The 23,477-nt window shown below is 39.3% G+C and overlaps 1 protein-coding gene across 1 annotated transcript; it reads left to right on the forward strand.

Annotated features, from left to right (window-relative positions):
• Positions 1 to 45: 45 nt before the first annotated feature.
• Positions 46 to 22,232, forward strand: BUB1B (BUB1 mitotic checkpoint serine/threonine kinase B). The gene is made up of 23 exons (XM_015863317.1): positions 46 to 137; positions 222 to 373; positions 1,516 to 1,575; positions 1,840 to 1,984; positions 2,837 to 3,033; positions 3,128 to 3,306; positions 3,411 to 3,604; positions 6,046 to 6,140; positions 7,806 to 8,029; positions 8,320 to 8,432; positions 9,617 to 9,714; positions 10,001 to 10,053; positions 10,741 to 10,825; positions 11,186 to 11,282; positions 12,639 to 12,925; positions 13,787 to 13,977; positions 15,535 to 15,681; positions 15,843 to 15,955; positions 16,231 to 16,392; positions 17,096 to 17,238; positions 17,903 to 18,074; positions 18,446 to 18,552; positions 21,672 to 22,232. Exons 2-23 carry the CDS (start codon positions 231 to 233, stop codon positions 21,856 to 21,858), a joined length of 3,192 nt encoding a protein of 1,063 aa, XP_015718803.1. The 5' UTR covers positions 46 to 137; positions 222 to 230; the 3' UTR covers positions 21,859 to 22,232.
• The last annotated feature ends 1,245 nt before the right edge of the window (positions 22,233 to 23,477 follow it).

The following is a 23,477-nucleotide window of genomic DNA, read 5'->3' on the forward strand; positions in this document are numbered from 1 at the left end:
ACCAATCAGACGGCGCGCTGTGAGCCGGACAGCCAATGAGAGAGAGGCTGGAGGGCCGTTGGAGGTTTGAATTTCTCTCTGCCGTTGTGAGGCGGCGTGTGTGCGGTCGCTTTAGGAGCCGGGACGGCGGCGCTGAGGTGCGGGAATCGGGTCAGGTTTGTGGGGTTTTGGGTTAGATATCCCGTCCGATTAACGTTTAATCGCTTTTTGTCATCACGCAGAGCTTGAAGATGTCGCGGGACGGCGACGATGAGTGGGAGCTGTGCAAGGAGAACGTGCAGCCGCTGCGACAGGGCCGGGTTATGGCTACGCTACAGGAGGCCTTGGCTCAGCAGGACACCTCCAGCCACACTGCGGCTCAGCTCAAGAAACAGTGAGCCCTGCTTTCAATTTCCCTCTTTATTTCACTGTCTCCTCGGCAGCTTTGCTAAAAGAAACAGTGTTTGTTTGTTTGTTTCTTCCTTCATGCAATAATCATTTGAAGCAGTGGGCCCCCAGCACAACAAAGATGTGGGCCTATAGAATGAGTCCAGCAGAGGCCACATAGAATGGCCTGGGTTGAAAAGGACCACAATGATCATCCAGTTTCAACTCCCCGTTATGTGCAGGGCTGACAACCACCAGACCAAGCTGCCCAGAACCACATCCTGACTGGACTTGAATGCATCCAGGGATATGAGGCATCTACAGCCTCCTTAAGCAACCTGTTCCAGTGCGTCACCACCCTCTGTGTGAAAAACACCCTCCTAATATCTAACCTTAACCTCCCCATCTCAGTTTAAAACCACAGGCTGAGGTTTCACACTAAGAGTGGTGAGGTCCTGGCACATGCTGCACACAGAGGCTGTGGATATCCTGTCCCCGGAGATGTTCAAGGCTAGGTTGGATGGGGCCATGGGCACCTGGTTGGCAGACCTTTTGGCAGCAGGGGTATTGGAACTAGATGATCTTTAAGGTCCCTTCTGACTGAAGCCATTCTATGATTTCTCAGGAGATAAATGTTTCCTGCTATTGTGTCAGCACAGAGGTATCTCTGCCCTCCCTGGCTTGCAGAGACTCTTAAGAGGGCAAAAAGCCACTTTGGGTTTGATTATAGCTCTTATTATGTGTAGAGTTTTCTGCAGTTATATATGATTTTATACCAAAAGGGGGTGTCTTGTAACCTGAACCTATTCAGTTATATTTCTATAGTCTGGTCTTCTAATACATGTAACCTGAACCTATTCAGTTATATTTCTATAGTCTGGTCTTCTAATACATGTTCCTTGAGGAAGCCCAGTTGACTGTGAGGTGACTGCATAGATGTGTGTATTGTGCCTGAGTTAGACTGTGCTGAACCATCTGGGTGAATGTGTGTGTCTAAATATTGAGTTGTAATGTATGCTATTATCGCTTTTTATTATTATGGGCTAATAAAACGATGTGAGTGAGAGCAATGATCTTAGTTTACAGAACAGAAAGCATTTGTGGTTGCACACACCTGTTGTGTGGTTAATGTGGGCTTTCTTTTTCTAGAGAATTTGAATCAGAAATCAGGTTTTATTCTGGAGATGATCCACTGGATGTTTGGGACAGGTGAGCTTCCTTCTGTTTCCAAAGAACTAATGGAATGATTAGAGCTATGCCCTTGAAATGCCACCCTTGTAAAAGCTTAGAAAAATATTATTGTAATTTAATAATGAACGCATTAAAAGAGAAAATTATTATTAATTATGTTATAATCAGCAATATCTGTTTCAATGCTATTCCTAAGCTTTATTTTAACTCTTGTACTGTGCTGTAACAGAACCAATGCATCTTCTTCCAAACAGAATTCCTATGAACGTATTCCATCCCTAGGTACATCAAGTGGACTGAGCAAACCTTCCCCCAGGGTGGAAAGGAGAGTAACCTCTCTGCAGTATTGGAAAGGGCAGTGAAAGCTCTCAACAAGCAGCAGAGATACTACCAAGATCCCCGCTATCTTAGTCTCTGGCTCAAATTTGTGAGTGTTTTGTGTAAATCTCCAGTGTTGATTTTTCTTGGTATTTGTCAAGCCGTTTGCATAACTAAGCTATTTTCTTTAACCTACCAAGTAAAAGAGTGTGCTGTACAACTAGTGCAATATTAGAAGTTGTCTCTACAAGCCTCTTGCTTATTCTGGAATGATGTTTCAAACATTCAGTAGTATCTTCAGGTGTTTCTCAAGGTCGTTGTGCTTGTAAAGTGACATACACTGTTAATTTTCTAGTTTTATTTTGCAGACAAGCTGGTTTGAATGAGTAAAGCTTGATTCCGTGTGTGTTTTGGGATTTAAAGATTTGTTTTAGGTGTCACATCTGCCTGTCCTTCCAGTCATTTTAACTTGTAACTGTATTGAATCCACATCTAAGTCTAAGGAAAAACCTGTGTGCTCTGGTCTTGCACTGTTTCTTCATTGATATGTTTCTTGTTGCTGTTCTTGCCTTCTTAAAGGGACTTGCCTCCCAGTCTAGCTTTTCCAGTTAATTTACTAGTCCCTAGACTGCTAATATATATATTGTACTTTATAACTATTCTCAGGAATGCCAAAATGACATATTTCAATCACTGAAATATAGGAAAAAAACACTTGAGATCAATACTTGGAATATGTAAGGTAAGATTAAGGGGCAAGTAATATTGACATACACAGGTGTTGGCAGAGGTGTTCCTCATTTCCTTTCACCCGGTGACTTGCTTTCTTTCTGTGCACTGTGACATGATACAACAGTATCTCTTGACCTAACAACTGCTCCAGCAGGTCTTGTATTGAAATAAAAGCAGAGGTATCAAAAAGCAGACATTGACACCCTTTGAAATACTTGGGTTGTTTCAGGGAAATTGCTGTACTGAGCCCTTGGATCTGTACAGTTACCTGCACAGTCAGGAAATTGGTACAACATTGGCACAACTCTATATTACATGGGCTGAAGAACTTGAGGCTAGAGGAAGCTTTAAGAAAGCAGATATCATCTTCCAGGAAGGTCTTAATCGCAAGGCGGAGCCTTTGGACAAACTCCAGTCTCATCACAGGTAAGATTCCAGATGAAGAGCTTGAAATAGTTTTGCATGCCTTAGAGGATACCTGCTACAGTGACTTTTTTACTGATTTCTCTGGTATTCCCAGGCAGTTTCAGACCCGTGTTTCTAGGCAAACACTACTGGGGCTTGAGGAAGCTGCTCATGAAAGAGATACGGGTCTTCTGGAAACTGAAGAACCTCAGAGGAGCACGCTGGCAGATCTAAAAGGCAGGGGGAAGAAAAATGTGAGAGCTCCAATTAGTCGTGTAGGAGATGCACTCAAAGGTATGTTCAGCTGCTGAAGCAGTATATTATTGGGAAACTTAGATGCTATTGTTGTAGAATTTGCACCGAAGTGCAACAGGTTAACAGCTAATTTCCACCTACAGCCTCAAACCGGAACAGAAGCTTCCAGGCTCCTCAGCAGCTTTCAAACAATCTGGGTTTTGCTGTGTTTGATGAAGATTCTGCTTCGGCTTCTGGACCTGAGATTCCCATACTTACTCCACAGCATTGGACAGAACCTCCAGCTCCAAGGGCAAAGGAGAATGAACTAAGTGCAGGACCTTGGAACTCTGGGAGGGTAAGGAGACTCAAACTGGACTGGCAAAAAGAGGAAGATGTGTGTAAGCCAAAATGTCTTCATCCAGTCCTTGAGACAAGTGTTCTTTCACACTTCACTGGGGTTGATTTCTATGGGTACCTGTGGAGCATTCCTAGTTTCTTCCTGAAGACTCTCTGGTCTGTGTAGTCAGGCTTAACAGCCTGATCTTGCCAGAGAGGCTTGTCAGGAGATGAAAAAAGGGATGACAGAAGGTTTGTTCCAGTGGTTTAAACTGATGCTGGGGACATAAAAAGGAGAACTTAGGCTACAGGTGTTTGTTCTTCTTAAGAAATGGTCCAAGATGTTATCTGAAAGAAATTAATTATATGAAATCAAATTCTGTTTCATAGGTCCTTAGATAATTTCCAGCGTGCTCCTGCTCTCTGTGGATTAGACAGGAAGAATGGGAAGTTATCAGATGATAAAATATGCGTATAAGGCTTATCAGCACAGAAGGTGCTTAAGAGTGAAGCTTAGGAACAAAAACTAGAGAAGGAAGCAAAAGGGGTGGAATCCATGGAAATTCCAGGAACCAGCTTAGCAGACAACATTGTGAGGGCATGCAGGGAGGCAAGAAGGAAGGCTAAGGCCCACCTGAAATGAAATCTGGTGAGGGAGGTCAAAGACAAGAAAGGCTTCTTTAAGTATCCATAGCAGAAGGAAGACAAGGGGTAAATGTGGGTTTGCTGCTGAATGAGATGGGTGCCCTGGGAATGAAGTACACTGAAAAGGTGAAGTTACTTAACACCTTTGCTGCAGTCTTTACTGCTAATAATCGATCGTGGAAATCCCAGACTCTTGAGATAAGAATCTAGGGAAAGGAAGACTTCCCCTTGGTCAAGGAGGATCTGGTCACAGATTGTCTCAGCAAACTCCATGCATGCAAATCCATAGACCCTGAAGACAGAAGTGATTGCCAAGCATCTCTCTGTCATCTTTGAAAGGTCATGGAGAGTGGGAGAGGTACCTGAAGATTGACTGGGGGATAGCCAGTATTACTTCATCCTTCAAAAAGGGCAAGGAGGATTCTGGCAGCTACTAGAGCCTTATCTCCATCCCTGGGGAGGTGATGGAGCAACTTGTTCTGGTTGTCATCTGTAAGCAGTTGGAAGAAAAAAAGGTTATCAGCAGTCAACATGGAATCCACCAAGGGGAAATCGTGCTTGACCAATGTGGTAGTCTTCTATGATGCCATGATGGTTTGATGAGGGGAGAGCAGTGGATATTAATAAGTACACTGACTTTGGCAAGGCTTTTGACATAATATCCTCATGGGTAAGTTTAAGCAGTGTGGGACAGATGAGTGGCTGGGAGAGGTAGATTGAGAACTGGCTAACTTGTATAGCTCAGAGGTTGTGATTGACGGTGCAAAGTCCAGTTGGAGGCTTGTAACTAGTGGTGGGGACTGCTTAACCTGGAGAAGTCTCAAAGGGATCTTATACATCGTTATAAATATTGAAAGGACAGGAATCAAGTGGATGAGCCCAGGCTCTTCTCAGTGTTGCCCAGTGGCAAATCAAGGCACAATGAGCACAAACTGATTCTCAAAACCTCCCTGGATGCTTTCATGTGTAACATACTGGAGAAAATCTTTAGAAGGGGAGGAGTTGGACTGGTGGATCTCCAGGGGACCCTTCTACCCCTGTGATTTTGTGATTGTTTAAATCATCTTCAATGCAATGTTGTTCTTTCTGTCTTGTATTACAATGAAAGAATAATCTTTGGTGACTGCTTTGAGGCATTAAAAGCTGCACAGAGGAAAGAGGTTTCGGGCAGAGTCAGGATGGATAAGTAAACTGCTATGTGGGAAAGAGAAGCCAATTTGAAATATCCCTACAGTGTAACACTTTCTGTCTGAGGACCTAGGAACATTTTAAACAGGCAGATGTGAGTAGAATGTTACGGTACTCAATGTCATCCGTATTCTCTTTAAATAACAGGCTCTAAAAGTAGTTAAGGGATATCTGTGGTGTAGGAATGGCCTCAGAGGAAAACTGAGAAATCTGGAGGTTCTTAGTGGGCAGCGGAAGGGAGAATATAATATAATTGAGACAGCTTTTGTTGAAAAGTGTGGTTGATGGCACTTCTGGAAAGTAAACAAGGAACAAATGAATACTTTCCTTGACTAACACTCTCAGAATAACAGAGCCTAGGTCTGTATCAGGATGTGCAGGAGTGGTGTGTCTTGCTTTTGTTTTTTTTTTTTTAATGCTAGAACTCATCTTACTGATCTGTAACTGATTGTGTATCAGAAGGGTGTTCATCATGTAAATATGCATCTTGGGAAAGGTTAAACATCTTGTAACAAAGCTGACAAATTAGCCAAATACTGGGAACAAAAGGGATTCTGTTATTTTCTCTTAATAGTAGTGTCTAAAATTGAATCTTCAGGCTGCTAACACTTAATTCTCATTTCTCAGCGTCCTCGCAGCAATGCAAATTCTGGTGTAGAAGTGCCCTGTCCAGTGCCCAGTTTTACCCCATATGTAGAGGAGTCAGCTCAGCAGCAAGTCATGTGAGTGTTCAGTTTGAAATGAGAAATGCATTGAAACTATCAAAGCTGCTTTGTGCTTTTCTGATTCTTTGCCAAATAATCAAGCTTCTAGCTCTAAGGGAATTAAGTTGTCAACCTAGAAGCTCTTAATATTTCAGCTTGATGGCAAAAGCTTCAGTGAAAGGTGCATCAGGACGTGAAAAATATTTGACTGTTCATTATGTAGGAGCCTGTATTACATTTATGCTTGCTAAAGAGTTTGTTAGTTTAACTCAGTACACTGACAGAATGCTGTAGTTACCTGTCTCAGGATGCTCTTCCCAGTGAAAGCAGCTCCAAATTGATGCAGGTTTATTATTGCTTTTTTCCTCTGTTTAGAGGACTCTGCTCCATCTATCTGGAGTTGTTATTCAGAAACTAGCTATCAAAGTTTCCATGACAACATTGTTGCTTAGGTTATGGAGGAGTATGTAGTTTTGCCTGAAATTCCCTTCTTGCTCACACAGTGTTCCCTGAAATACTGATTAATCCCAGGAGATGGGGTTGCTTTGTTTTGTTACAGCAGAGGTAAATGCTTTATTTTGCACAACTGCTTACCTTTCTGTTGGTGAATGTGCAGGCAAAAGGTCAGCGCACTAGGACAAACAGCCACACACCAATATGGTTAAATGGTCCATTTATTGCCTGAAAAGCCATACTTTTATAGCAGACAGATGAGGGCATTTGAAAATCACACACACTAATTGGAGGAAAGCTACTGCAATAACAACCCTAAAAACCCCCTTCAAAGCTGCGAGCCATTCATTCTTATCCTAGAGGTGTCCTTGGTTCTCATGCTGTTTATTCTGCTCCGTAGCTGCTGCTCTGAAAAGTCCTTATCTTAAACCATTGCTTCTGCTCTGTAAAATTCTTCTTGTATTACCACACCTTTCTGCTGCCTCATGATGGCCATAGAAAGCGTAGTTTCTGCTCTGAAGAGAGAGGAGTAGAAAAGAATGTTTCATGTTACATACTGCTTCCTTGGGTTTGAAGTACATAAGGTCTAAGAATGCTGAAAGGTGTCTAATAGCATAGATCTTTTCTGTGGGTTTTGCATGTGGGCTGCAGAGTAGCTCTGACCAAACAGTAACTTAAGAAAGCTTAAACAGAATATTTCCCAACCAATACGACTGTTCTGTGACACTGCTGAGTTTGGGAGAGAGAATTAGATTTCTTGACATACTACTGGTCTCTCTTAGATGAATGCTTATTTACAGAAGGTAGCCTATGTATATAGAAACAAAATATATGAATATTGAGTATATGTGAAAAATATATGGATATATATGTTTAGAAGGATGATTAGGGACTTGTGTGGTCACATGGTTTGATGGAACTAAAGTAAAAACAGCAATCCAGAATGCACTGTGATTCAGAGTATCATGAGAATTTAATTTGCTCTTGAGTGGACCTTAACAAACACCTTTTTTTTTTTTTTTTCCTTGATTACACCACTGTGACTTTTGTATTTCTTTTTATGTGCTATCATTCCACTTTTCTCATTTGTGTAATCAAAAGAATGTCTTTAGACTGGTGCAGCTAGATTCTGAAACTAGCTATTTTCTCACCTGTACTGTCTCTTCTGTGTTTCAGTGAAGCACGTATAAACCAAGCAATGACTGCTCATTTTGTTTTGTTTTTCTTCAGGACTCCCTTCAAGATTGAACCCAGCATAAATCACGTTTTAAGTGCTCGCAAGCCTGAGAAGGAGGATCCTCTACAGCGGGTGCAGAATCACCATCAGGATACCCAGGAGAAGAAAGAGGCTGTGATGTACTGTAAAGACAAAGTTTATGCTGGAGTGGAAGAATTCTCTTTTGAAGAAATTCGTGCTGAAGTCTACAGAAAGAAAGCAAGAAAGAAAGCTGAAGGTATGCTTCAAAATGGAAGGGCTTCCATCTTTCTGAGATGAAATCATAAAATTGTACTTATTTCTTGTCAGTATGTGGCAGTATCTATTATTGCAGCTGCTTTTTTTTTCTACGGGAATAATTATTTAGCTAGTCTGAAGTATATTGAAGGTAATGTAATTAACTGCTGAACATGTAACCCAGGAACAGGTGAAAGCAGACCAGAGGTCAAGCTTCTTTTTAAAGAATTCACACTTTAGCCACAGATCATGTGAAGTATATGTTGTACCTTACAAGCTTTTCTTCCTTAGAGGAGATGCACATCCTAGCACAGAAGAAGGAAGAAATACAAAAGAAAATTGAGGAACTGGAGAAGAAATTAAAGGAGAAAGAAAATCACGAACAGCAACAATTACACGAACAGGTATTGTCCTCTTCATGTAGCTGCATTTCTACAGTTACTATTTCAAAATACCAGAAGTGCAGTCTTTTATTTTTTTTTTTTGCTGGCTAATGGCTTTCCTATTTGAAAGGATATTTCATTCTGTTGTACATGTACACTCAGTATCACCCAGTAAATGAAAATTCAGATCAATGTTTAAATGCCCTTTCAGAATAGGGGTGTAAATCGAGGGCTTCAGTTCTTGTAGTCTATCTAAACAGTGCTTTTTAAGCAGGGTGGGTTGAGATGAGTACAGCTAAATAAACCAAAATAAGGAATGGAGTCACTATTTCCCCTTGACAGGAAGATCCAGCTGTTTCTAGGAAAGCATAGTTTCATCATGTGTAACAGTCACTTGGGAAGTCAGATACTGCAACTCCAAACATGTGAACTCCAAACATCTCTCCCTCCCCTGTTCACACCTTCTACTCCTTTATTCCATCTTTTCTTACAGAGTAAAACATCAAATAGAAAGGAATATCCCTTTAAGTTTGGATCAGTTGTTACAGCTCTGTTCTCTCCCAGCTTGCTTTGCACCTGTCAGGGCAGCGTGAGAAACAGACCTTGATGCTGTGTAAGCATTGTTTAGCAAGAGCTAGAGCTACTATGTTATCAACTCAACAAAATCAAACAAAAAAACCAACTACCCACAGCAAGTTGTTATTCTGTTTGCAGCAGTTCTTAGCTGCCACTTTTTTTTTTTCTAGTTAGAAATAGCAAGTAAAAGTTAATTACTTCAAAAGTTTTCCTTAGCTTATTTATGTCCATAAGATATCTTCTCTCACAGTCTCCTTCCCTCTCCCCCACCACAGTTCTCACTTCTGATAACTTTAGAATAAGCATTTATAAATGATGAAATGCAGAATATTCTGTATTTGCTGTAAGATATGTGCTTGCATGTGTTGTTAACAGTTGCAGTGTAGCTAAAAGCTCCTGTTAAGAAAAAAATCATAGGGTTGTGAGGAGTAAAATCTATTCATTTTAACTGCGCTAAGCAGTGGATGCTATCTTATGCCAGCAAATTAAGTACAAGTAAAAACATAATAATTATTAATCTGTCAGTGCTCCAATAACCCATCTGGGATTGTCGTAGCATTCTTGGGATATTAATGTATGGTTTATCATTTCATCACTGTAGAATCAAAAATAGAGTTTTGTTTCTATAGCCAGCAGAGGTAACAAAGCCTTCACCACCTTTGGGACTACAAGAATGTACTTTATCCACTGCAACAGAACTTGGAATGGAACAGCCTCACTTGCAAAGGTAATATAGAGGGTTTTCTTTGCCAGCAATGAGAATTTGTGGGTACAGCTCATTGTAAGCAATGTAGAATACTGTTTCCACAGAAGGAATGGGGGTACCCTTAGGTATCTGCCTGTAACCAGAATTTGAACTGAAGTTATGTGAAGATTGGTTTGTTTGTCTGCAAACGAACCTAATTTTTTACAATTAGCATAGGTCATCTTGACTGTTTTCTTTTTGTGATGTTTTCTTGTGTTTTGTGAGTGTGTAAAATACAAGAAATATTAAATTTCTATCTTGTTCACAGTGAATGCTGCCTCTCGGAAGATATTGAACTGCATAAACAGTCATGCTCTGAGGGTAAGGATTTAAATGTCTACTAAGAATGAGAAGAGACCATACTGAAGAGAAAATGTTCTTTGATGTGAATATCAAAACTGTAGCAAGCTGATAACAATAGCCTATGTGAGTTAGAGTGAAAGTAGGAATGTACTAGAGGCTAATGCCTTTGAGCATATCTAAGCAATAGACCCAGCATGTAAGGGCTTGAGAATTTTCCTTACTTCAGAGGACTTTACAGCATGAGAGCATTTTTCTCTTTTAATAGCTGAAGAGTATTTTTCTCACTTGTGTATACAGCCTTATCTAGAGGAGTTCAAAACTCATGTTAAGATTGATACTATCTTATTTCCTCTGTGGATTTCGTAGAAGGAAACAATTAGAAATTGCCACCAACCTCCACATTTAATACCAGACCAGGCTGCCCAGGGCTCTATCAAACCTGGCCTTGAACACCTCCAGGGACGGGGGATCCACAACCTCTCTGGGCAGCCTGTTCCACTCTCACCACTCTCATAGTGAAGAACTTCCTCCTGATATCCAACCTAAATCTTCCCTCTTTCAACTTAAAACCATTTCTCCTTGCCTACCTTTTCAGAGTTGGCTTCCCTCCTGTTTATAGGCTGCCTTTTGATACTGAATCCTGTGCATTTTAATACATGCAAAAAAAGTATTGATATAATAAAAGCTCTTGTTTTTTCTTTACAGATGCAGTGTTCCTTCCCCCACCAGCTCCTGCTACCTTTTTCTCCGTATTTGTTGAATCATCTACTTCACCAAACCAAAATACAAGGTAGTATTATTTATGACCTGGATTTTAGAGGGAGGGAGGGAAGAAAAACAGAAGTATCAAACCACCTTCTCTAACCTAACTTACAGGCTCTTATATATATGGTTGTGGGCTTTTTTATTTGTGTTTTTTCCCCTTTGTGCTACTCGTGATGCCTGTAATGAAAAGACATTGTCTTGCTGTTCCTCTTAGGTCTAATGTTTTATAAGCTTTCTTTATTCTGGAGAGCACACAATATGATTTATTGGTAGTTATGTAGTAGGAAGTTGTAGATTGAAATATTCAGTAGATTAAACTCTTGAGAGAAGCCTGTATTAGTAGTTTCTAACCTTGAATGAATATTTAATAGCATGTAACTCTTAGTCGTTCTACAGATCATGCCCAGAAAACTGCTCGGCGCCCTCTTGCTGTTCGCAAACCTGTGGACACTGTGAAAGAGAACTTACCACCAGAAGCCTGTGTAAGGAAACAGCTTGCACCATGGTAGATCTCCTGTCCAGGAGAAATGGGAGTAGAACATTCTACTGCTGAAGGGAGTGAAACTGGACTAAAATGAGATAAGCAAGGATCCTAAGCCTCTGTCTAGCATGGTGATACTTGAATTGGGTGATGTTCATAGAACTGTAGAATCGTTTCAAAAATACACTGGAAAATTCATGCTTATATTAGGACTTAAGTTGACTGTTATGAAAATAATGGTAAGGAATCTTCCTAAATTTTAAGCAACAGATTAGTGGCTGAGATTCTTCACTCCAAAACTTTAGGAAGCTACTTGTCCACACAAACATCTCAGATTCTGTCACTTGAAGAGCTGCATATTTGACTCCTCTAAACCTCCATACTTGTTTCTTAAACTGTAGTGATTCCCCTTCTCTATATGTGAGTTTTGCAGATATTTGTAAAGCTTTCAGTAGAGGTAGAAGTTGCTGTCTCTAAAGGATTTAACTAATGCATGCTGCAATAGATCTTTAGACTGGTTCTGAAAATCTCACTTTAAAGAGTGTGAGGATTTTATTTCAAACTGAGAAGGATTTTACAGGCAGTTGCAGTATGGAACACGTAGTAGAGTTAAGTAATTCTTGGTAAGCTTCATGTTAAATTTGGTTCTAGAATCAGTCTGGGTGCCTGCAGAGTGTGGTTTTACATGTGTGCCTTCTATGCCCAATTGTTTTAAAATATAATATTTTTAAAATAATATGCTTGTAATTGAACTGAGAGGCACTTCTGGACTGTTAGAAAGCAGGTAGTCTTTAAAAGTACATGTTACCCATGCAACGCTAGATGTAATAATGTTAGCCTTTCTAGTTGGGGGAATAACACATGCAAGTACATTACAGTTAGGTTTCAATAACTCAGTTGGAATAATGATGTAAATAGAGGATGCAAAGAATTTGGAAGGTGATGGATGAGGTAGAAGATGGGAAGAAAAAAGCTTTTCATATTGATGAGGTGAGGGGTAACTGTAAGACTGGAATGCCTGGAAGAGCCAACATGAGGGGGCTGAAGACAGTAGAGAAGTAACACTATATGGGAGGTACTTAAACTAGTTTAAAACCCCAGTGAATAAATTCTATCCTTATACTTGTAGATAAGCTTAAAAAGAGTAAATGTGACTTAATATGACATATTTAGTAATTGCTTGTATGACATATGTCATGGGTTCTTTTTTTTCCTGAAGTTACGTTTGAAGCACATCTTCTGAATTTCCCAGTGATGAGAGGAGGAGTGGAAGATGGCTTTTCAGTTTTAAATTAGAAAAGTATGTATAATTTGACATAAAACCTACAGGCTTTCAATCTTTTCCTACCTGTTTCAGGATGAGCTGCATGGAATTGAACCTTTGACTGAGGATGCAATTGTGACAGGCTCCTACAAGCACAAAAGCCTTTGTGCCAACCCGGAAGACACGTGTGACTTTGTTAGGGCTGCCCATTTGGCCTCGACTCCCTTTCATGGGGTGGTAGCTCAGAGAATCCCAGCTCCTGCTTATTCACAGAGTGTTCTAAAGGAAGACTGTCCGGAACCCAAGAGTGCACCTCTGGATGAGAAAACACCAGTTTGTGAGGGAACATACAGCGAAGCTCTCTGTGTAAATAAACTGAGGTAATAAATAGCGCTGCATTGTAAGCTGTTTTCCATGTGTCTGATAGGTTGTAGTTTTACTACTGTTTTTGAAGAAACAATTGTCTTTTATGATGAACAGTGCTATTTCTCTAGGGCATGGTCCATTTTGCATTGAGCAGTTTTAAGAGGTAATAGCAAACTCATTTAGCTTTCCACAGCCTTACTGTTAAGGGACTCAACTCTATGCTTGTTCTACCAATTAACTTGTGAAGAGTTTCATAAATATATTCTGTCTTTGTAACCAGAGATTAAAAGATGACTAATTGGTTTCTTTTGTACTTGTTAGTTTTGTTAGTCATTTTAGCATATAGAAATAGATTGGGTGATTATATCTGAGATTGATTGAAGAAAGATGGAAAGAAAAAATTAGGCAATAACCTGCTGTTTCTTACCCTTGTAAAGAAGAGAGTTGTATGGTATCTTAGTTCACAACTGAATTTGTTGTGCTAGCTATCAGTATGTACACTTGTATACCAAGTTGAAGGTGTTTGTTTACTTGGCAAGTTTCCTGGAAGCCATGCTGATTATAATTAGGAGGGAAGAGCAAGAATGATTCTCCCTTAGATAAGGGAGGAATAAAGATTCAGCATATCTTCTGTTGTAGGAGTCGTATTTAATAGAAGAGCCATTTGTAGACATAGATTCAGAATCTAAGCTGATGGAAGCAGACATGAAGTTCCAACATCGCTGTCCATTTTCCAGTAAGGCTAGGAAAGAACTTCTTTCTACAATGGGAATACACAAATTCTACTGGGAATACACAGTATACTTTCAGGAGGCTACAATGATCTAGACCCTGCATTTTCTGAGTGTCTGAGTAGTTGATGTCTTTGTTTACAGCCCAATCCTGGAAGCCAGCCTGGAGGATACTCGTTCATCAGGTTCTTCTGTCTCTTCAGGATCTTCTCTTTCCTCTGTTACACAAATATCCTCAATTAAATACCTACACGTCCCTGAGAAACTGGAACTTGCTCAGAGTTTGCCTGCTGAGCCAATTGCTGATTCTGGAGGTAGCAGTGAAATCGTGACTGGTTAGTACTAAGCTGAATTAACTGGATTTCAATCACAACAAATAACTTGCTGCTGATGCTAAACTGTAACGCTTCCAATACACTCTTTTCTACTTTACTTTTTACACTTCCCATTACTTAGTCTTGTGACTAAACCTGTCACTTCCTGTACTATGTATCTTGATCTATTTGAGTTATGTAGAATGAAGTGCCTGTATGTATCTAGGAGATGTAAATATGAGGGGAAATTCTGAAATGAAAAATTTAGGCTGGGGGACAGGGAGAACTGTTAAGATGATTTTGTTTTCTTTTTTGTCTTTTTTCTGTCGTTGCTCTGTTCTTTTGGTGTGTCAGTAATTGCCACATTGAAAAAATAGATGAAATCTAGTGGCAAATTGCATGCTTCTAGTTTGCACTCTAAATTTCTCATTACCTTTAAGTGATGATTTGTGTTATTTTTTGTCATTTTCCTATTGAAGAAAAACAATACTAACAATAACATAATCTGGCTACAGGAAAATGTGAAACTAAGACATTTGTTTCTTGTTACAGATCTTTGTTAAAGCTTAGAATGGGAATGGTCAGAGCCTTCAAAACCTAGCCAATATAATTAAGCTTGTATTGTTTTCAGAGTGCTTAATCTGCTTTGTCTTTTGATTTCACTTTAAATATGTTAATTAAAATTATGTATCTGAAAGTTCTCAGTGTATCTACTTTTGGGAACAGTGTTACTGTGTGGCTATAGACCAGGTAATCCAAGAAGTCTGTTGCACTGCTCATGTTTCATAACAAAGTATGTTCAGAACCTGGAATCAGAGTAAAAAATGAGAGCTTTCAACATAGGATCATGGTTGAAATCTGTTAACTGCACTGTGACTATTACTAGCTTATAGTGTTTGAGAAAATAAGTTGGCAGAAGCCTTTAGTGGTCTTGTTTTGCTTTGCCTGGTGTTGGAGACCAACTCTTCTCAGGCTGCCTTGGTTTTGTGTAGATGAACTCATCTATTGAATGACATCTTCTGTCATGTAGGAAAAACAAATTCAGAACTGTGTGGGTTTTCTTGAAGGTTTTCTGAGAAGTGTAAACCAGGAAATTCTTATTGCAGAGAGCAGCAGATTTGGAGCCCAATTTTTTACTAAATAAAAACCCTGCTGTACTCAAAGAAGTTAATTACAATCAAACCCTTCATTTAAAAATCATGAACTGATTCTCTGCTCCAGATACAGATTTTAGAAAGAGACTGTTAATTCAGAAAATAATGGATTTGATTGTACCGTGGCTGAGCAGATGAGCTGCATCTAATTCATGGCTTTCTGTCTCACAAAAGGCATGTGTTACAGTACATTAATGGTAGTGTTGCTGAAACCTCATAATGAGATACTGTATAAGGCAGTTTCAAAGATGAGTGTTATATTCATTTTGTAGAATAATAAACTATTGGGAACAGGTTACTGGACTTGCAGAGGGAAAGCCAAGTTACAGGCTTCAATATCCAGGTAGATTTTTTTCCTCAACACATACAAGCTTTTTAGTCTTAACTCTTATTTTGAGCAGATCTGTTTTTATTGTCTTACTAGGTGATGATGCAACTCAGTTCTTGTGGACTGCTGAACAGCGTAAAAAGCTTCTAGACCCTGTGCCAGAGTCATTGACTGCTTCTCCACATTTTCATTTGGAGACTGGTTTTCTGCCCGTCATTGAGTTTGAGAAAGACATTGAGCTAGGTAGGTATTCCAGACACTGGGTATTGCAGGGACCTCATTATCTTGTAATTGGTTTGAAATGAACTTTTTATTCAACCACGTGTGGTGAAGATGGGGTGCAATGTGGACAGTTTGGACATACACATGCTGTGATGGCTCACAAATGTAAAATTTCCTAACAGGAAATGAGACTTACTCTATCAAACGGGAATATTGGAGCAATGAAGAATACAAAATGCTTTTTGCCGTTCCAGTTAACTTTCTCCAGCTGGATGCAAAGGGATTTGCAATAAAGGTGAGACAGATAATGCTTTTATGTGTGAAGTGTGGCATGTTGAGTTCATATCATGAGATGTACAATATACGATATACATAAACTTCATCATGATTTCAGGAATGCCACTCATAAGAATTGCCGTGCCTTGTGTCCTCTTTCTAATTACTGATACAGATTAAAGGTTTCTGTTTTGTGGACATGTTCCTTGGTAAAGCAGTGTTTAAAAAAGTAAAAGAATATGAACAGCTTTTGCTTTATTCCTCAAATAAATGTTCTTATGTATCCTCTTGTAGGTGTATTCTCAGCCTGTGCCTTGGGATTTTTATATCACGCTTCAGCTACAGGAGCGTTTGAATGCTGAATTTGACCAAAGCTTCAGTGAAAACTGTAGCTGTTTCTTGTACCAAGATGGCTGTGCTGTTCTGCACAAGAATATAAATCGCTTCACGCTTGGGGTCAGTACAGATAAACAAAGCACAACTGTAAAAGGCCATGAACACTTCCATAGGTACCATTAGTGAGTTTCAGGCACTGCTGACCGAATAAACATATTCCTGCAATCTACGTCTTCTATTTTGTTTTATATACATACAAATTAAGGTTGTCTATTCTTGTTTTAGTTAGAGCTGATTTCTCATTTATAGATCACATGCTGCTTTGGAAAAAAGCAGTTCTTCCTTTTTCTGTGTTCATGAGTGATAAACAATCCGAGCCAAGAACTGCATGTTATTCCACACTAACTTTTGCATTTAACACTATTTATTGTTTAGCTTGGCATCTTTTAATGAGTTCCAGTCTTCCAGTCTGCTATTGGAAGGTCATAGCACTTTAGTGCCTTGTTCAAGGATTTACATTTTAAATGAAGTCTAGAAAGTACACTTCAGATAGCTGCATATAAATTAAATAATTGTAAATGAAATAGTAATTTCAGCCTTCAGTTCAGTTTCTTCCTCTTGAGCTGTTGTCTTCTTCTGAAAAAAAGTGTCTTCTATGAGCTCATGGCTCTTCTGACTAGGCTGTTCACGGGCAAAATTTGGTTTAACTGAATTTAGGTACAGATGAGTGGGGTGGGTTGGAGAGTGGAAAGGTGAGCTATAAATATTTAACTTAATCTGAGGTAGAATGGCATATCAATGCATGTTTATTCCCTGTTTTCAGGATGTTATTTGTGGCTGCAAGTCCATTGATAAGGAAGTTATTCTACTAGTTGTTTATAATCTTCTGGATGTGGTGGAGAAGCTCCACAAAGCGGAGATCGTCCATGGAGATCTGAGGCCAGAAGTATTCTTTCTGGGAGACAGGTTAGGTTATGTGTTTAAATCAACCTTTCTTTCACTGTGTGCCTCCTTCCAAGAAATGGTGTAGAACGATGCTGTAAAATGTATGTGATACTAAATAAAATGCTTTTGCCAGCATAATGGACAGCTAACTAAATGTGATAAATAACTTGCCTGTGATCCTGCATATCAGTAAAACAAGTTAGGAGACAAAGAACAAGTGATCTGTTTATATTAGTGGCTTGGCAGTACACTGTCATCTATACAGGTACTCCCTCTCTCACCCTTTCAGCTTGTGCTCATTGGTGTATAGACAAGGCAGTTTAATGAAGTATTATAATACTCAGTTCTTATGTAGAAGTAATTTGAATTCCTGAACAAGAGAGAAAAGTGCTAGCAGCCAGGTTATTTTCTTGTTCCACCAACTATGTTTCAGATAACTATGCTGAAAATAAAAGCTGCAACATCTGTAACCCATTACTGTTTCCTTTAGCACACTCTGGAGATACTGGTATCAGCTTCAGGCTGCCAGCTGGATTCCCTTTCACATGAAGTTTGTTCAGAAGTAGTTCTTAAGCTAACCATGAGAGGGGAGCATTGACATAGCAAAGGCTCATGTTTGTTACACTTGTTACACTTTTTTGTTTGTTTTAATTTGGATTTCTTCATGTTTGTTTTGCTTTCTTAGGATCTGTGATCCGTTTGCTAATAATGGAATGGCAAGAGCTCTGAAGGTAGTGGATTTCTCTCACAGTCTGGATTTAAGGTTGCAGTCAAGTGTAAGCTTGCCCAACAGCTTTCCAATATCTCAGACTCCTCATGGACAGCAGCTTCTGGCAAAAAGCTGCCTTCCTTATCAGGTATCTAGCAGGGTATCTTAATGTCTGTGTTTCCTTTTCAAAATGTTTGCTTTACGTTGTATTTTTAAAAAAACTTATGGGAAATTTTAATAAATAAATACTGAATAAAGAGAGTTTTATAATCTGATTTATGTTTTTGGCATTAACTGAAGGGACTTAGCAACATTGTTCTGGAGCTGCTGTGTGTCTGCAGCTGCTATATTTAAGTGCTAAGAGTTAAACCAGAATTCTGCTTTTGTAGTTGTACTACTTAGCCCCCTGAAGATTCTGATGCAAAGGCCATTTCAGAACTAAACGTATAGAAGTACAAGAATAGGAATCTGTAGTGGACTGCAGAAATCAAATGAGATTGAACTTTGTTGCTATTGCAGGCAGACTTGGTTGGCATTGCAGATATAGCCCATTTGATGCTGTTTGGTGACCATATCCAGGTCTATCAGGAGAACTCCATCTGGAAAATCAACCAAAATGTATCCAAGTAAGTCCTTTTTTAGAGAAGCCTGCTGTGAAGGAATGCACTTGTTTCAATTTCCTTCACTTTCTTTACAGTAATACTATCTTCAAAGCTTAGAACAAATTCTAGTGCCGTTGCTAAAAACATAAGTTCTGTGAGGGCTTGAGTTTTGAAACTCACACACTGCATGAGTCTGGAATAGCCATAGTGCTATGCAGGAAACAGTTTTAAGTTGAGTAAGGGCTGTACAGGCCTGTTACAATGCTGATTTTGCTTGCCTTTCAGACCTGACTGTCTTAGTCTCTCTTTTGACTTGACAGACCAAGCTTTGAAAGTGTGTGGGTAGTGAGGAAAAAGAAATTACATGAGCATTTTGCTTTAGAAATGGTGATTTTGATTTTCTGCATTGATTCTAGGCTCTATTGAAGGGCTAAGACACTGCTTTTCTTTCTACGATTGTTGCAGGAGCAGTATTAATCTTATACATGCACAGGAGAGAAGACCAATTAAGACAACCACTCTTTTGGAAGTGATGGTGCTTGTCCTCAGTCATTCATTAATACTGCTCCCTTGTAGATCCCTTTTAGATCTCTTAGCATTAATTATCCCCTCTCTTTTTATGGCATATGGGGTCCATGGGATGGCTACAAAACTGTCTTTATACATCTTTTATTCATCCCTACACAAAATGCTTGTTTATTTCACTAGTCAAATCTTACAGAATGTTTCATCCTTAGCATTTCTTTAGGATTTTCTAGAGCTCTCTGCTCATAACAGAGATTTCTTGAGAATGGTCTGCATTCAGGGTCATGGTATATTAGCTATAGTCAGTTTAGATGTCCTTCTGTAACCGTTTCTTCAAGAAAACCTACTATGGGTTTGGGATTTGTCCAGTTCCCTAGCAACCTGCATTACTTACGCTTCTTAGTTTGTTGTAGTCAACCATTAGGGGAAAAAAAATCTAATCTTAAGCTTTGTACAGGGATATAAAAGCCCTCACCTCTTTACTCTGCATATATCTGGTTTTTTTTTTTACACGCAGTTATGGAGTGATACTGGTAGTTACAAAGCTATAGCAAGCTTCTGCTGAATATTGACTGTACGTTCCATTCTATATCCTATAGCTAGGGATATTGTATGCACTAGGCACAAAATCTGAGTAATTCATCTCTGGTGATGAATATCAATGATTTATAGGTTGGCAGTAAATCTCCATTTTATAATGCCTTAGTTTCAGAAATACGGAGGGGAGGGGGGAAATACAGCAGCTAAACTGTTGATGGAAACAGACTTTTGTTCTCTACTGACAAATATTCTAATTTCATATCACTGAGTAAATTTGACATGTCACCCACTATGGGGTGGGTCAGCTGTAAAGGCATTTGGGTCAAAGCTGTAGACACTGGATTGAAGGAAAAGAGGTTTTGGGTAGAGGTGGGGTGTGGGGATACAATAGTACATGGGCACTGAGAGCTGTGAGGGGTTAGAGGAATTTTAAGGAAGGAGAAGGCAAAGCTTGGGCATATGTTTTGTAATGCTGAACCCAGCTTGTAATGGTTCATCTCTCATCTAGGTGTATTAGTTTATTAATTCTTTTTAAAGTTCTGAATAGAAGTAAAGAATTGAACCTTTCCATTCTGGTGGTGGCGATTGTTTTGTTTTTTCACTTTGCTGCTAGAATCATTCATCCTTTCTAACATATATTTCTTGCAATTCTTGATATTGAAAAACTTAAGCACTTATACAAACCTGTTGGACTTCAACTTGTGTCAGCAGCATGGGGCACTTCATTATGCAGGAATAAGCAATCTGCACAGAATCTTTTTTGCATTCACGCTTAGATCTTTTGGTGTGTCTGGTTCTTATTAACAGCTGATGACTCTTCCCCTCCACTCAAATTTAAAGCTTTCAGCGAGTTCTCAAGTAATCTTTGGCAAGTTAGTTTACTGCTGCAGGGTGTCTTCATCTACCAGAACTGCCTTCACTCTAAGAGGAGTTAGTTGATAGATACTAATTAATGCTGTGTTTTATCCTTGCAAGTCAAGAATTGTAAGGCAAGGTGCAGAAATGGCCTTGGAGGGCTATTGGCACTCAAAGCAGCACCCCTTCCCCTTCAGAAGCTGGCAGAATGAATATGAATTGTTTAATTTGCTGTATTTAACATTTCTGGGAAGGTAGAATGTAAATTCTGATCAAGTTCTTTTTGTTCTTGAGCATTAATGTAACTTATGACTTAATCTCTCTTTTAGGGGAGAGGAGTTTTAACGTGTTACTTTTTTAGATTTTTCTATTTTCACCACGTTATTTTAGGTAGCTTCATCTGTGCAGGCTGATAACAGTTAGCATAAAGAAGCTGTGTTTGAAGTTCTAGACTATTTTTATCACTCAGTTCCTTAGATATCCCTACCAACACGTAACATCCTTTGCTATCTCTTACTTGCTTTGAAGGAAATGGCCTTGTGTCTTTCAGGTTCTGTATGACTGCATCATCTTAGAAAATATGAGTTATTAGTGTAATAGTATAAGCCAGGTTCTCTCTGAGACTATGGCTCCTGTTCTGTGAGTCACTTGAGCAAAGCAGAGGCTGATAATTTCTTCAGAAACCAGTGTATCTCCTGGCTTAAAGGGGAACAGTGCCTTAGTCACAAGCTGCACAGCCTCTGGTCTTCAGTGCAGCACTGAAGGACAAAGCAATAGCTCTCATAGCAGTTTTCTTAGGATTTCATGAGTCACTTTACCTTTTTATTCAAGCTGTAAGTCTTTTATCTGTACAACAGAGGGTTTAATTGTCTTTGAGATATTACCTGTGTGAGAACTCTGGAAGAAAGAGGGGTGAAATAAGGGAGTTAAATCTGACTCTAAGCCACACATCAAATACACTAGGAAAAGTAACTGTAAAAACGTTTTTGATAGACCTGTGGAACAGTTTGTCTAGTTACTATGCAGAAACCTACTGGGGAAAGAGGGAGGAACCCAAAGAAACTTTACTATATTGCTAGTTTTTATATTATTTTTATGCGAGTGAAAATATTGTTTTAGTCTTGGTCTTCCCAGGGTGTTTAATGCTGAATTTAAGTGGAAGTATTAACTAATATGTCATGTGTGCCTACTTGTTTCACTGATAGTTGCTTGCTTTATTTTAGGACTGTTGGCTGTGATTTCTGGGGTAAATTTTTCCAGCAAATTCTGAATGCAGATGGTAAGTCCACAGAGCTTCTGCTGAGGGAGCTGAGAGAAGAAATAAGTAACATGTTTGACAGCTGTTTCCAAGAACGTCTTTGTGAATCCTTAGTAATGCTGGGAGATGTTTTCTTCTTGGAGAAGTTCTGATTTAACAGAGGACAAACCTGTTTTGTATTATAAAGGTGAATTTGTTGTTAACATCTTATTGTTTTCAAATGTAAGCATGTGATTGTAGCCATTTCTATAGTACTCCACACAGGATTCAACAAAGAGTATCACATCAGTGATCACAACAGCCTAGGTATCCTAAAGCTGTTATGTGAACTACTTTGTGTCTGAGCAGTTTGCCAGGGCACATAAGTTGTCCTGACTGTCCCCCTACCCTTTTTGTATAGCTCCTTAAAAATGTTTAATGCCTTGTTCATGCTGCATTCTCAAAAGTGTCTTGGTCCTACATTTAGATTGTCTATAGTACTGTTATAAATCATTGCTTCTTTAATAAAGTTGTATCTTGATTGTAACTCTGTCTCTTAAGTATTCCTGTCAGATGGTTCCAATAGTTTGATTTACTATCCACTTCTGCCTTGCTTGGGAATTGTCTTTAACTTCTAGGTGAGAAAGCATCTCACTTTCATAACCATGCAGAATTTCCAGGCCTCTTGAACACAACTTGAACGTTTCTACTTGGAATGTGCTCTCATGGATGATCATCACAGGAAAAATAATGACATAAGTGAAAAAGGTGCATACTTATGGTTTTCCTTCTCAACGCTTGTGTTTTAACTGCTCTTACAAAGGGGCTGGAGTTACTGACTGGATTGGGAATCTTTCAGAAATCTCCTTGTAGACTATTTGCTATATGTGCTGATGTGTTTGCAGGTATTTGTAAGCTTTTGGAGATAGAAATTCCTGTTCTTCCTGCCTGTGTCCATCACTAATGCTTGTGTTTGACGTGTTCTTGCACTTCCAGGTCCCTCGTGTTTTCTTCATAGTTCTTTTCATTATGGTTATATCTTCATTTAATTCAGGAATAAGACTAAATGCAAGGGTAGACAAGCTATTCTAAACCATTTATGACTAATCATTGATGCCTCAAATAATGCTTCCTGTATTACAAGTTACTGGTTGACCATCAGTGGAGCAAGCAGATGAAACAATGATCTTCAGCCAGAGGAGTGAAGATCACTGCTAAAATAAATGGAAGCTGTGTGCTGAACTAACTGTTGTCAGCTGGAGATGGCTTTGCATGTTTGTGTTTTCATTTAGTTTTTTGTTTTGCTCATCTTCACACTTAACTTTAGACAAAATCTGGGGGATCTTGGGTATTGCCCTCTCATTTTTAACCTTTTCATTTAGATCCTCCAATGCTATTAAAAAGATCAAGTAGCTTAGGAAGAGAATGCTCGTAATAGTGCCTGGTCATCCCAAGTCAAGGCCTGTTTCCAGTCAGCAAAGAAGCACTAATCACTTCACACATCTCATTAACCTTATTCAGATAAAGCTTTTGAGAACAGTCTGAATGCACAGTTGAGAGCTTTCAGGAGAAGTTCAGTAAAAGAAATTTGCTCCTTTTATCTTCAAAATATGTAAGCGAATCTATTTACCTTTATTCTTTTTCACTCAGAGGGTGGTGATGCCCTGGAACAGGTTGCCCAAGGAGGTTGTGGATGTTGCATCCTTGCAGACATTCAAGGCCAGGCTGGCTGTGGCTCTGGGCAGCCTGATCTGCTGTCTGACAACCCTGCACACAGCAGGGGGGTTGAAAC

This window comes from Coturnix japonica, chromosome 5, assembly GCF_001577835.2.
Source record: "Coturnix japonica isolate 7356 chromosome 5, Coturnix japonica 2.1, whole genome shotgun sequence".
NCBI lineage: Eukaryota > Metazoa > Chordata > Aves > Galliformes > Phasianidae > Coturnix > Coturnix japonica.

Bases quoted from the DNA above. Each gene is read 5' to 3' on its own strand.
- BUB1B (XM_015863317.1), top strand. From the start codon at position 231: ATGTCGCGGGACGGCGACGATGAGTGGGAGCTGTGCAAGGAGAACGTG. The intron at 374-1,515 runs GTGAGCCCTGCT...TTCTTTTTCTAG, and splicing joins GCGGCTCAGCTCAAGAAACA to AGAATTTGAATCAGAAATCA. The intron at 12,926-13,786 runs GTAATAAATAGC...CTTTGTTTACAG, and splicing joins CTCTGTGTAAATAAACTGAG to CCCAATCCTGGAAGCCAGCC.